Source organism: Elgaria multicarinata, chromosome 11 (assembly GCF_023053635.1).
Source record: "Elgaria multicarinata webbii isolate HBS135686 ecotype San Diego chromosome 11, rElgMul1.1.pri, whole genome shotgun sequence".
NCBI lineage: Eukaryota > Metazoa > Chordata > Lepidosauria > Squamata > Anguidae > Elgaria > Elgaria multicarinata.
Window position 1 is genome coordinate 45,400,803 of NC_086181.1, and position 13,175 is coordinate 45,413,977.

The 13,175-nt window shown below is 51.9% G+C and overlaps 1 protein-coding gene across 1 annotated transcript in view; it reads right to left on the reverse strand.

The window, feature by feature from the left end:
* The window catches only part of KDM6B (lysine demethylase 6B), a 67,874-nt gene that overhangs the window by 32,984 nt on the left and 21,715 nt on the right, over positions 1 to 13,175 (reverse strand). Inside the window, exons 3-10 of the mRNA XM_063138388.1 lie at positions 10,122 to 10,256; positions 8,530 to 8,668; positions 4,880 to 5,006; positions 3,478 to 3,576; positions 2,786 to 3,014; positions 2,376 to 2,471; positions 694 to 861; positions 88 to 234 (exon numbers count right to left, since the gene is read on the reverse strand). Coding sequence (XP_062994458.1) covers positions 88 to 234; positions 694 to 861; positions 2,376 to 2,471; positions 2,786 to 3,014; positions 3,478 to 3,576; positions 4,880 to 5,001 — 861 coding nt within the window. The 5' untranslated portion in view covers positions 5,002 to 5,006; positions 8,530 to 8,668; positions 10,122 to 10,256. The remainder of the gene's footprint in view (positions 1 to 87; positions 235 to 693; positions 862 to 2,375; positions 2,472 to 2,785; positions 3,015 to 3,477; positions 3,577 to 4,879; positions 5,007 to 8,529; positions 8,669 to 10,121; positions 10,257 to 13,175) is intronic.

A 13,175-nucleotide genomic window follows, 5' to 3' on the forward strand; every position in this document is an offset into this window, starting at 1 on the left:
TCCCTATCTGGAGGCAGAAGATAAGGGGCCGCTGCAGCCTCCCCGAAATTGCACTTGGGACCTGTGCGCCCGGTAGGGGAGCCTTACTTGTCTCTCTGGGGCAGCCACGTTCTTGCGCTCCTGACCCCACGAGTCTCCGTGGAGGGGGTTCCATAATCCGGGCTTAGGCAGCTGGTAGTGGGGGTGGCCGGAGAGGCCCGGCCCAGGCTGATGCTGGCCCACCCCGTTACCATTCTGCTCCAAGGCGGGCGTTGGCAGAAAAAGAGCGAAACAGAGAGAAACGGTCAGAGTGCCCGGCTTTCCCAAGCACCCTTTGCGCCCAGACTCAAATCCATCCTCTCCCTTCGAAGGGGGCAGGGGAGGACTCTCAAACGTCCGAGCAAAAGAGGGGGAGGGAACTCCTGATAGGGGAACGGCCTTCGAGAAGCAGCTTTAAGTGCTCTCTTGTGCTAGAACCACGAAGCGCCGCAAGGATCACCGTCAATCCATCGGGCAATCTTTTCTCACCTCGTAGTCACGCAGGGCGACCGTCAAGCAGAATGAAGCCCTCCCAGAAGCCCTTGTGAGAGAGCGAGGCCCGAAGCGCGCGAGAGAGAGAGCGAGGCCCGAAGCGTGAGCAAGGGAGCGTGAGAGAAAGGGAGGGGCGTCAGGGGCCGTGGGTGGTGGACACAAGCACGGGGGGTCCCCTGGTACCTGGTCGGGGCTGGCACTCCTTCGTCTCTTCATGGGGGCGGGCATCTCTTCACCGTGCCCCGGGTGGGGCGGGTGCTGGACCGGAGCGATGGGCTGGACCACGGGCGGCTCCATCGGAGGGCCGGGCCGCTTCAGCTGGGGGTTGCGCTTCGCGGAAAAGTTCCTCTTCTACACAGGGAAGCGGGGGAGAACGAAAAACATTAGCCGGGAGTTATTCCCTTTATCCATGTGATGCAGGCGGTGAAGCAGAAGTCAAGCAGCTAAGGATGGCCTGGGACCTCAGGGCCACAGTGGGACAGGCCTGTCTCAAGTCAATGAGGTGATAATGAGTCTATGGAGTTAAACCTGTTATCTTTAATGTGCCACAAGAGTCGGTGTGGTTTGTGGCAGATTATCTTATCTCGCCTGTTCAGTTATCTTATCTATGCTGATCGATTGGAACCAGCAGAAAAAACAGATTAAAAACAAGGCCGAGGGCGGAGACCGAGGCCCTCTGTTTTGGCCTGCCGGCCCTGCGGTCGCTGAGAGAACTCGGGACGCAAATCCTCGCCTTAAACAACCAGGAAGAGAGAGACGAAAGTGAGGGCAGCCATCAAGCAAAGGCCGGGAATTTCGTTCCTTTTCTTTGATGGAGCCCCTAAATCAGGCTAAAATCAGCTGAAACGGTAACGGTAACACCCCTTTGCAAGATCGTTCGCATTTCCAATTAAAAGCGAAAGCTTGCGTTCCGGCTGGCTGAAAGGTCTTTTGTAAAAGTTCAGTGAATTTTGCAAGATGAACCAATGCACTCAGAAGCAGGGAGCGCTGAATTCCATGGGGTCTCCTCCCAGGCAGTTATGCAAAGACGGCAGTCATGCCAACCCACCCCCGCAAAAAAAAAATGTCTTTAGGGTGCCACAGGACTCCTCCTTGAAAAACTGGACATTCTTCCTTTATTTTTGTAGTAAAATTCCAATTCCTGTTTAAACAATTCCTCTTACTGGCGAGATCTACATTTTGAGCTTTGCACCAGAAAATAACAACGTAAAATGATGTTTACTGTTTGAGCTTATAAAAAAGATATATGTGTGTTCGGTGGGGCGCTGTGTGCGTGTGTGTGTGTGTGTGTGAGAGAGAGAGAGAATAGCCTTAATTCCATGTGTTCATAAAGCCGGAGTTTTATACAAATTCATCAGCCAACACCTGCGTTGATTGAAGATGCATATAAGGTCGTTGCGCTAACATGAGTGGTGGGGGTAGACAGGACTTCAGAGCAGGCTAGTAGAAACTAACGCTTGGCGACTAAGCCCGGGCACAGTTCGTGGACCTTTTTTGTCTGGCTGGGGGGTGGAATTCCTGCAGAACAGAATGAAAACTGCCGTTTCGGGGCCTCCGTTGACGCCAAAGAGCTTCCGGTGATTTGGAGGCGGCCGCGAATCAAGGGAGGTTTCTGTTCGAGTAGATACAAGGGCTGACATGGTCGACATCAGCCTTCCCCAACCGGGGGCTCTCCAGATGCGTTGGACTGTGGTCCAGCACATCCGGAGAGCCCCCGGTTGGGGAAAGCTGGTCTAAAGCAATGGAGCAGGGCGGTCGAGAGGGAGCCGGGGATGAATGGTTCCTGACTCTCCCCGCAGCCTTTGGGTCCGGCATCGGGGGCATGGGTGGGGGAAACTGGCCCTCCCTCTCTCCCCTCAACTCACCTCAAGATGCAGGAGGTTCCACACTTGCTGCAGCGGAGGCAACGATCCTTTTGATCGGTGGTGAGACGACCCCGAATGAAAGCTCCACAGCTGAGCCTGAAAAGCAGGGTGGGAGGTGTAGGGTGTGATGAACTGAGGGTGGGGCACCAGGGAACCCCTCCTCATATTGGAATTCATCTCCACTCTGCCTCCCAGGCTGCCCCCCCCCCACCTCCCAGGCTGCCCCACCTCACCTCCCAGCTGCCCCCCACTTCCCAGGCTGTCCACACCCGCCTCCCAGGCTGCCCCCACTCCGCCTCCCAGTCTGTCCACACCCTGCCTCCCAGGCTGCCCCCACTCCGCCTCCCAGGCTGCCCCCACCCTGCCGCTCCTTCCCCCACAGCCAAACACCCCAGCCCCGCCCCGCCCACCTGCTGAAGGCGTCCAATCCGAGCGTGCATCTCCCCGTAGCTCCCGTAGTCGCGCTGGTAGCGGGCGGCGTTCTGGTAGCAGCGCACAGCCTCCTCGCAGTCCTGTTCCGACTCGTAGATCTCGCCCAGCTGTTCCCAGAGCTGGGGCTGCCCTTGATCTCGCAGCAGGGCCTGGACGCAGCCATGGATGGCCTCCACTTTCCCATGCGGGGGGCGGGGGACCAGATTCCTGGGGGAGGAGAGGGGAGGCCCGGTGAGAGAGAGGGAGAGAAGGAGGGGGGAGCCGGGGGGGGGGCAGAGGAGGGCAGCAGCCCCCAGGAGGAGAAGTAGGGCCTACGGGGTTAAAAGGGGGGGAAACCGAGGGATTCTCTGGGGTTTAGGAAGGAGAAGGCAAGGAGGAGGGTTGAACCCGGATTCCTCCGGAATAAGAGGGAAGCTGGAAGACGGTTTTCAGAGCAAGAAGACGGGCAGCCCGGGCGTTTGCATTCTGCGGGAAGGACGGATCCCCCCTGGTTCGTACAGCTGGAACTCGAGGGTTCAAACTCCCAACGCCCCCTCTCCAATATACCGGATAGAGGGCTGGTCGCTGGGGGCCAAGGAGGCGCCACTCCAATCCCCGCCCCCACCGCCCCCGACACGCATGCACGGCCAAGGGGGCGTCTGATGCTCCGAGCGCCCCACGCTGCACTTACCCTGGGGGGTAATAGCCCTTGCCGTGTTGCCCCATGTTAGAGCCATGGTTGGGCGGCAGGTGTGGGGGCAGCTGAGGCTGACCGACACTGGCAGAGCACCTGGGGGGGGGCGGGGGAAAGGAAGAGACATCAAAGAAGGGGAGAAGCTCACGGGGGTGGGGGGGGGAAGAGGTTGGCCCAAGCCCAAACCAGCCTCGAAAGCCCTAGAGAAGGCCAGCCGCAGTTACTCTGCAGCTTAGGGAAATGCCCTCTGCGCATGCTCATAGACACCCTTCTGCGTTATTCTTTCAACCCATCCCGGGGCTGAGCTCCAGATGGGACCGAAGTCTGCAGGAGAAGGACAGAGCCAGGAAACAGGGGCCGAAATTTCATTCCTCCCGGGGGCAGTTTTGCAAACCGAGTTGTCTGCAAAAAAACTACATGGGGGCGGAGAAAAAGCACGAGGCTTCTCCAGGAGCGCTGAAGCGCCCGCCGATGCTCAAGCCCATTTTTTAAACCAGTTTTTTGATCCACGCCGTTTTACGAGGGGGAAATTCTCGAGGAGGTTACGACGCTTCACGAAGTGACAAAGCTGCTTCTCCCATTTCTTTGAAAACGGTGCAGGGCTGGGTGTGCATTTACTCCACAGAGTGTGTTTACTTTGCAAGAGGTCTAGGTGTGAGCATGTGTGTGTGTGTGTGTGTGTGTGTGTGTGTGTGTGTGCGCGTGTGCGTGAAGGAGAAAGGCAGTGTTTACTTTTGTAAGATAGGTGTAACGCAAGCCATCACTATTACTGATTACATTTTGGAGGGGGGGCGGGGGGAGATGCAATTGCAAAGTAAAGGTAGGCGAAGGACGCAGATAAGGGCCCTGTTTACACGCCACAGCAGGCCTACCGTGGTTTTAAATCTACCAGGGTTGTGCTGCTCACCCGTGGGGCACGTTTTTCTATGTTGGCCAACCTTCAAATCACCCTAAAACAAGCCATGGGTTCACACGACGCGACAAACCATGTTAAAAAAAAAAAATTGGAATCCGCCTGCATCCAGCACCACGGTGGGCTAACGTGTCCCATGAAGCAGGTCGGTGCGTGGAACTCATAGATCCAGGCGGTTTTGGGGGTTGGGGAGAAAGGTGGGACAAGGCTCCTCACCCTAATCAGGACAGCCTAGCAGAAGATCCAGCTTGCCGTACAGAGAAATGCTTTATAGCACAATGGAGTCGCCACGTGCGCTCTGGTGTTCGCCCTAGGCGAGCACGACTACGGCCCTGCGGCCCTGCTCCCCACCACGTGGCAGGAGAGGAGGGCCCCTCCGCACTCGTTTGCCGCTGCTTCTCCCTGGTTTGGGGTGCGGAGGGGGGAGGTCGCATCCTGGCCCACGTATGCCCACCACCACCACCACCGTCCCAGAACGAGAGTTACCTGCCGCCCGGAAGCCATGGGCGAGAGTGGCACGGACTCCAGGCTCCGCTGCAGCCCAGGTTGCCGAGAGAAAAGGGATCCCGTCCAGCACGCCCCCCCAACTGTTCCACTGTGCGATGCATCCAGTCTGCGGGGGGGGGGGGGGAGAGAGAGAAAGTCGTTTAGAAGCCAGGCAAAGGAGGGAAGTCCGTCTTCCACGTTCGCCTCTCTCCCTTTCCTTGTGGCCTTTTTCTCCTCTCTAATGTAGTCTTCACCCATCCATGAATTTCCCCTCCAATTTACTGCACATGCATCAAATCTAGTGCAGCCTTCTCCAGCCCTGGGTTCTTCAGATGGGTTTTCTGCAGCTCCCAGAATTCCCAGCCAGCATGGCCAGGGCTGGAGAAGACTGGATGAGTCCCCCTGACCCTTTCATTCCCGGCTCCTCCTCTTCCCAGGACCACTTCCTCCTTTCCTCTCTGCAAATCTGACCCCCCCCTCTTCCGTCATCTGACACCCCTCTTCCATCATCAACCCCTTTAACAAAACCTCCCTGTCCCCCCATCCACACACAGCCTCCCGCATTCTGCCTCCCACCTGTCCTAACTCCATCTTTAGACATTTATTTTCTTATTCTCACAGTCAGATGTGACAAAACGAGAAGTTACGTGATTGTTGATGGGTGTATATTGAAGGGTTTGGTTCAGGCTGGGATTCACTGTGGCCGATTCTTTTATTTTCAGGGAATGGTAAGTCAGGGGGAGGAGTCAGAATGGTGAGCAGCCTGAACGGTGTCGTCTGATTGGTTGGCGGGAGAGAGTGGGGAGGGAGAGACAGTTGGGCAGTTTTGGGCAGTTAGTTAGAGTTAATCAGGGTTAGGGATTGAGTGAGAGTAGGAGTGAATGAAGTTTAGTAGAAGCTTAAGAACATCAGAAGAGCCCTGATGCTGGATTAGACCCAGGGTCCATCTAGTCCAGCACTCTGTTTGCACAGGGGCCAGCAAGCCGTCGGCTAGGGACCAACAAGGCAGGACATGGTGCAACAGCACCCTCCCACCCATGTTCCCCAGCAACTGCGGCACACAGGCTTACAGCCTCAGATACTGGAGGGAGTGTGTTCAGAGGAGGGCAACCAGGATGATCAGGGGTCTGGGAACAAAGCCCTATGAAGAGAGACTGAAAGAACTGGGCATGCTGAGCCTGGAGAAGAGAAGATGGAGGGGAGACATGGGAGCACTCTTCAAGGACTTAAAAGGTTGTCACCCAGAGGAGGGCCAGGATCTCTTCTCGATCCTCCCAGAGTGCAGGACACGGAATAACAGGCTCAAGTTAAAGGAAGCCAGATTCCAGCTGGACATCAGGAAAAACTGCCTGACTGTTAGAGCAGTACGACAATGGAACCAGTTCCCTAGGGAGGTTGTGGGCTCTCCCACACTCGAGGCCTTCAAGAGGCAGCTGGACAAGCATCTGTCAGGGATGCTTTAGGGTGGATTCCTGCATTGAGCAGGGGGTTGGACTCAATGGCCTTGTAGGCCCCTTCCAACTCTGCTATTCTATGATTCTATCAGGGCTAGGAGCCATGGATAGCCTTTGCCTACAGGAATTTATCCTACCTCCTTTTAAAGCCATCCAAATCTATCTTGTGGTAGTGAGTTCCATAGTTTAACTAGGCGCTGTGTGAAGAAATACTTCCTTTTATTTGTCCTGGATCTCCCACCCATCAGCTTCATGGGAGAATGACCCCGTTGGGTTCTAGTATTTTGAGAGAGGGAGAAAAATGTCTCTCTATCCACATTCTCCGCACCATGCATAATTTTGTACACCTCTATCATGTCTCCCCTTCGCCTCCTTTATTCCAAGCTAAACAATCCCTGTTGATGTAACCTCCCCTCGTAGCGGGATGTTTACTGTTTTAAACTGTTGTAAACTGCCCAGAGAGCTTCGGCTATTGGGCAGTATAAAAAGGTAATAAATAAATAAATAAATAAATGAGAGAGATGCTCCAGCCCTTTCATCATCTGAGTTGCCCTTTTCTGCACTTTTTTCAGCTCTATAATATCCTTTTTTAGGGGTGGTGACCAGAACTGTACACAGTATTCTAAGTGTGGCCGCAGCACCTTAGATTTGTATAAAGGCAGTATGATACTGGCTGTTTTATTCTCAATTCCTTTTTTTATCATGCCTAACATGGAGTTTGCCTTCTTTACAGCGGCTTGTTTCAGGATAGTATTAAGAAAGTGGGGTTATAGGATTTGGAGGTGGTTAGTATTCCCTGGGAGGTGGAGAGAGGTAGAAGTATGTGGATAAATTAGAATAATCTTAAAGTGTCTTTTAAAATCTGGTTCTGCATGAATAAACTTTATTCTTATTGCTTTAACAACCACGTCTGCTCAGTCATTTGTGTTACTTCAGGTGGACGATACACACACACACACACACTCACACCCAAAAGGTTTACCATTCCCTCACTCTTTTAGAAGATAAAGAATAGTGTGGTCGCAGCGAAGGGGAGGCTTAATAATAGACGTTATAGATGCCACAGCAGACCATTAAGCAGGGTTACTGTTTAGGGTGACCCTACAGAAAGGAGGACAGGGCTCCCGTATCTTTAACAGTTGTATTGAAAAGGGAGTTTCAGCAGGTGTCACTTGTATGCATGCAGGACCTGGTGAAAATCCCTCTTCATCACAACAGTTAAAGCTGCAGGAGCCCTGCCCTCTTTTAAATCTGGCCACTCTAGTGTAGCTCCTGCAGCTTTAACTGTGGTGATGAAGAGGGAATTTCACCAGGTTCTCCGTATATACAAATGACAGCTGCTGAAATTCCCTTTTCTATGCAACTGTTAAAGATACAGAAACCCTCTCTTCCTTTCCATAGGATCACCCTATTACTGTTGAGAAATTTTGGGATTTTTTTTTTATCCTTGTTACAATTAAAAAACAACATTATTTATATCCTGCTTTTCCTCCCCCCCTCAAAAGACAAACACTCAAGACCGCTAAGGATAAGATCCAGATTAAAAACAGAATCTTAATCAAAAGATAACCAAAGAACAAACCGATTAATAACATGGCCGTGAAAGAAATAAGCAACACCAACCAATCAGAAACCCCTTCAGCAACAGCCCAGCTCATATGCCAAAGGCCTGCCAAAATAAAGAGGCATTTGCAGGGAGTTCCAGAGTTTGGGAGCAGCCACGAAGAAGGCCCTGTCTCACGGCTCCTCCAAAGATGCCTCTGATGGCAACTGGACCAAGAGAACAGCCGTCCTGGAAGATCTTAAAACCCAGACAGACTGGTGCAGCCTTCCTCAACCTGGGGCGCTCCAGATGTGTTGGACTGCACCTCCCAGAATGCCCCAGCCAGCCTGGCTGGGGCATTCTGGGAGTTGTAGTCCAACACATCTGGAGCGCCCCAGGTTGAGGAAGGCTGGGTATGGGAGAAGGCAGACTTTCCAATAGCCTGGTCCCAAGTCATAGAAGGCTTTTAAAACTTGTGTTTGGTATTTTAAAAGTTTGGTTTAGCCGCTTTGGGACTTTTTAAAATCGAAAAACAGAGGAGAAATAACCGGAAGGAAATAAATAGATAAATAAGGAAATAAATGTCTCTCACCCCATCCTTCCCAAATTCACATCCCCTCTTTAGCATCCCTGCCCCCAAAGCAATCGCTTACCTGTCCTGCCGCAGTGGACGCGTCTTGGTACCCCACCCTCCACCCCCCCAGGATCTGAGCGACGGGTGCCCCCACCCAGTCGCTGCCGGTAGCGTTTCCTCTGGTTTATTCCTTTCTCCAGTCACTGCCACATATAATGCTGGGAGAGAAAGGAAAGAGAGAGAGGGAGAATTAGGGTGACCCTATGGAAAGGAGGGCAGCGCTCCTGTATCTTTGACAGTTGTGAAGAAAAGGGAATTTCAGCCGGTGTCATTTGTATGCATGCAGCCCCTGGTGAAATCTCCTCTTCATCACAACAGTGAAAGCTGCAGGAGCCCTGCCCTTAGAGTGACCAGATACAAAAGTTGTAAGTGCCCTGCCCTCTTTTGTATTTGGTCTTGTGGGCAGAGCTCCTGCAGCTTTAACTGTTTTGATGAAGAGGGAATTTCACCAGGTGCTGCATATATACAAGACACCTGCTGAAATGCCCTTTTCTACACAACTGTCAAAGATACAGGAGCCCTGTCCTCCGTTTCATATGGTCACCCTCAGGAGAATAGGTCACTTGGCATTCACTAGGGTGACCATATGGAAAGGAGGGCAGTGCTCCTGTATCTTTGACAGTTGCGTAGAAAAGGGAATTTCAGCCGGTGTCATTTGTATATATGCAGCACCTGGTGAAATTCCCTCTTCATCAAAATAGTTAAAGTTGCAAGCGCCCTGCCCTCTTTTGTATTTGATCTTGTGGGCAGAGCTCCTGCAGCTTTAACTGTTTTGATGAAGAGGGAATTTCACCAGGTGCTGCATATATACAAGACACCTGCTGAAATGCCCTTTTCTACACAACTGTCAAAGATACAGGAGCCCAGTCTTCCTTTTCATATGGCCATGCTACATTCACGGAATAAATTTCTGCCACACTGAATGGATTTGGAACTCAGGCTGAGTCTAGAGAAAGGCAGGCCAGAAATATGATAACTAACTAATCGATAACATAAATCCCTGTCTTGGACATCTTGATATTTAGAGCTATTTACAAGGGTACTTTTAACAGAGATATTTAATTCATTTAAATTGCTAGCATTACGCAATCACGGTTTCAGAACAAACCAATACGAACCGAACTGATTCTGACGTTACCAGGTTTAAATGAAAGTGTATAAAGAACAGCTAAAATTTTATAGTTGATTTTTTTTAAAAAAATATCTAATGGTTATTATTTTACATTCATTTTGCATTTCTGAGAAGGGACAATTTGTCTTCAAACCGAATGGGTGGAGACGCATCCTTTTAAAGATCTGCAGCCCAACATGGGTTGAAATCAGTTGCCTTGATCACGGCTGGACTGAGCATAAATTTCCCATAGTCTCCTGTTCTTCCTCATTCTCAGACTGTACAATTAGGTACAGGAAGGAAGGAGTTAACAAGCTGTGGGCATCCCTTCAATGAACACAGGCCCCGCCCCTTGCAGGGCAGGGCCCCTCTTACCCCCTTCCAATGGAATGCTTTCATTTGGGGAAGGGAGGCGGAGCCTCTGCTCTGCCCGCTCCACAGTTAACCCCTGCCTGCCCGACCACCACCCAGAATGCAAACCACACCCTGCGTACACCTACTGCTGTGATCCCGGCGCTCTTGGTGTCTCTGTGGTGCGCTCTGTCGCTCGCTCGCTTTCTCCTGGAAGACAGCCAATCACACGACCTCCTTCACGCAGCCACCAACCATCTTTCACCACAGTCTCCTAACGAGGTCTGGAATCATAGAGAAAGGGAGAGCAAAGAAGGCGTGACTAGACTTCTGGTATCCTTTGGGATCTGGGTTTGAGTGGTTATGAGCACAATACATCCACTCAAGCTATTTCGTGGGGGCTCCGTCCTGGTGGAAACCATCCCGGACAAATAATAACAACAACAATGATTAATCTGCACGGCTTTATCTCAAAGATTCTCCTTTAAACCCGGCCAGATGTTTTATTTATTTATTTATTTATTTATTTATTTATTTATTTAATTTATTGCACTTATATACCACCCCCATAGCCAGGGCTCTCTGGGTGGTTTACAGAAATTCTAAAATTAAGATTAAAAATGAGTATACAAAATTTAAAATGCTAAAACACAGAATATACACACGTTAAAAACAGTTAAAAAAACTAAACATGTGGGTGATTAAGATGTTTCTCAGCTGTTGTGCAGGGTTTTCCCTTTACGTCTCCATGGCTTGACATGGAAATCGTATATATTGACCAGTTGATTGTATTATTCATACAGATTACAGAATTGTTCCAGAACCAGTCATTAATGCCTGGTCCCATTTTCCCCAAGCTGGTGCCCTCTGGATGTGTTTGAGCGACATCTCCCATTATCCCTCCCTCGAAGGGAGAGGATGGATTTGGGGCTGGCTGCAAAGGGAGAGAGCATGGCCATTGGTGGTGGTAACCCACACTCCAATTTATTTATTTATTTATTTATTTATTTATTACACTTATATACCGCCCCCATAGCTAGAGCTCTCTGGGCAGTTTACAGAAATTCTAACATTGAGATAAAAACAAGTATACAAAATTTAAAATTCTAAAACACAGAACATACACACATAAAGCACTAAAACCCGTTAAAAATAAACATGTGGGTGATTAAGATGTGCTGCCATATGCCTGAGCAAAGAGGAAAGTCTTAACCTGGCGCCGGAAAGATAGCAGCGTTGGCGCCAGGCGAGCCTCGTCAGGGAGATCGTTCCATAGTCTGGGGGCCACCACCAAAAAGGCCCTGTCCCTCGTTGCCACACTCCGAGCCTCCGAACAACAGGAGGACAGGCCTGCATTGCAGGGTAGTTGTAAGCAACGCTGAGCCTCAATCCCTCCTCCCAATCTGCAGTACGGGAGAAATAATCATACTAGACAGTTTCATTTCTCCCCTCCTACTGCAGCAACGGGTTATAGTTTTTAAATACAATGGAACCAGTGACCTAGGGAGGTCGTGGGCTCTCCCACACTGGAGGCCTTCAAGAGGCAGCTGGACAACCATCTGTCAGGGATGCTTTGAGGTGGATTCCTGCATTGAGCAGGGGGTTGGACTAGATGGCCTTGTGGGCCCCTCCGACTCTATGATTCTATGATTCTATGACTCAGAGTCTCGCTCTCCCTGATATTTAAGAAGACCAGAGCTTGAAAGAGCAGAAACTTTCCTTCTGCTGTGCAGGCAGAGGGGTGGGGATGGGAGACAGGGCTGCCTCCTGGCCTCTTGTGAACAGCTGCTATTGTAATCCGTCCAGCAAGAGATAAGCGAGGCTTCAAAAATATCCATGGAAATCTGGTTTGCAGATAAATGATATGTGGGTCTGCATCTTTCTTAGGTTTACGGTAGAAAGAGTAGGTTCACTGACTGGGTAGGGGAATGTGAAAAAGAAATAATATAAATCATAGAGGGACAGCGACTTACTGTTTGGGACATTTAAACCAATGCTATTTCGACCAGTGCTCTCTGTGTGCGTGTGTGTGTGTGTAGGCAGCTGTGTGCTATAGGCTTTCCTTCCTGAATCAGAATTTTGTGCAGCCGTGAAGCGTGCAGGCCTGGCAACCTATCTGGCGCAATATCAAAAGCCTCCGTGGCTTGTGTGGAAACTTGAGGCCTATTTCCAGGTCTGAGCTATGGGTTAGTACCGCTTTGCCTCCGAACCTGGCACCCTCCAGAGGCACCCTGGCTGGGAATGATGGGTGTTGTAGTCTGAGGTGTCAGGTTCAGGGGAAGGCTGTGTTACTCAATGGCAGGGGGAAACGCTCCGCACGTTGGCGGAGTGTTTTAAAATAGTAACTATTGTTATTCATCTGTTCTGGGGCTGAGCCAGGCGGCTGGAAAGAGCTCCCAGGACCAAGTGGCCTTATTTTAGGCTTGTGATGCTGCCGTCTGGGTTGTCTCTCCTCTCTCACCCCTGCCCGCAACCCTTGCCATGAAAAAAGACGTCCGCAGGCCAAGGGCGGCCCCTGAAAAACGTGAACTGGAGGCAACTTTTTCCCACGCTGCCACAAGACACCGAGAGAGGGAAGGAAACGGGGGGGGGGGGGGCCTTGCAGTCACCACCCACGCCTGTGACTCACCAGGCCCTGCGCCCACATCTCCCCACCCCCACCCCACGACCCGCCGTCCAAAGCGTGTCTGAGTCTGCGTCCTGCCACAAGCCGAGCCAGGCGCACCAGGCTGACCCCTACGCGCGCGCACACACACACACCCCGATCCCAGGTGGTACCAGCAGCTCTGCTCTTCCTACCGTGGGCGTGAGCCAGACAGTGTCTTGTGCGGCCGCCCACGGCACCGGAGGGTGATGAAGCAGGCTGGGGAGGGGGGGAGGGGGAGAGGGGAGGGGGCAGCTCACACCCACACAGCGGCACTCTGGACCCCCAGGACAGAGCTGTGGGGCTCAGGCGCCCCCCCCCCCAACCTTTCGCTCTGGGCAAGGAGAGCGGGCGTGAATTTAAGTGCAGACCAAATAGCAGCCCTCAAGCCAAAGAGCACGGCTATTTCTGGAAAAGCAGAGGCCGAGAGCTAAGTTTGGCTCAGGCAGGGCGGGGGAACGGCGGTGGTGGCTGTGGACCTAGCAAAGCCAGGGGGTGAGCCCGGGGGAGGGGGGACAGTGGGGAGAGAGAGAGATCCCTGTGCAATCTCTTGGCGTGC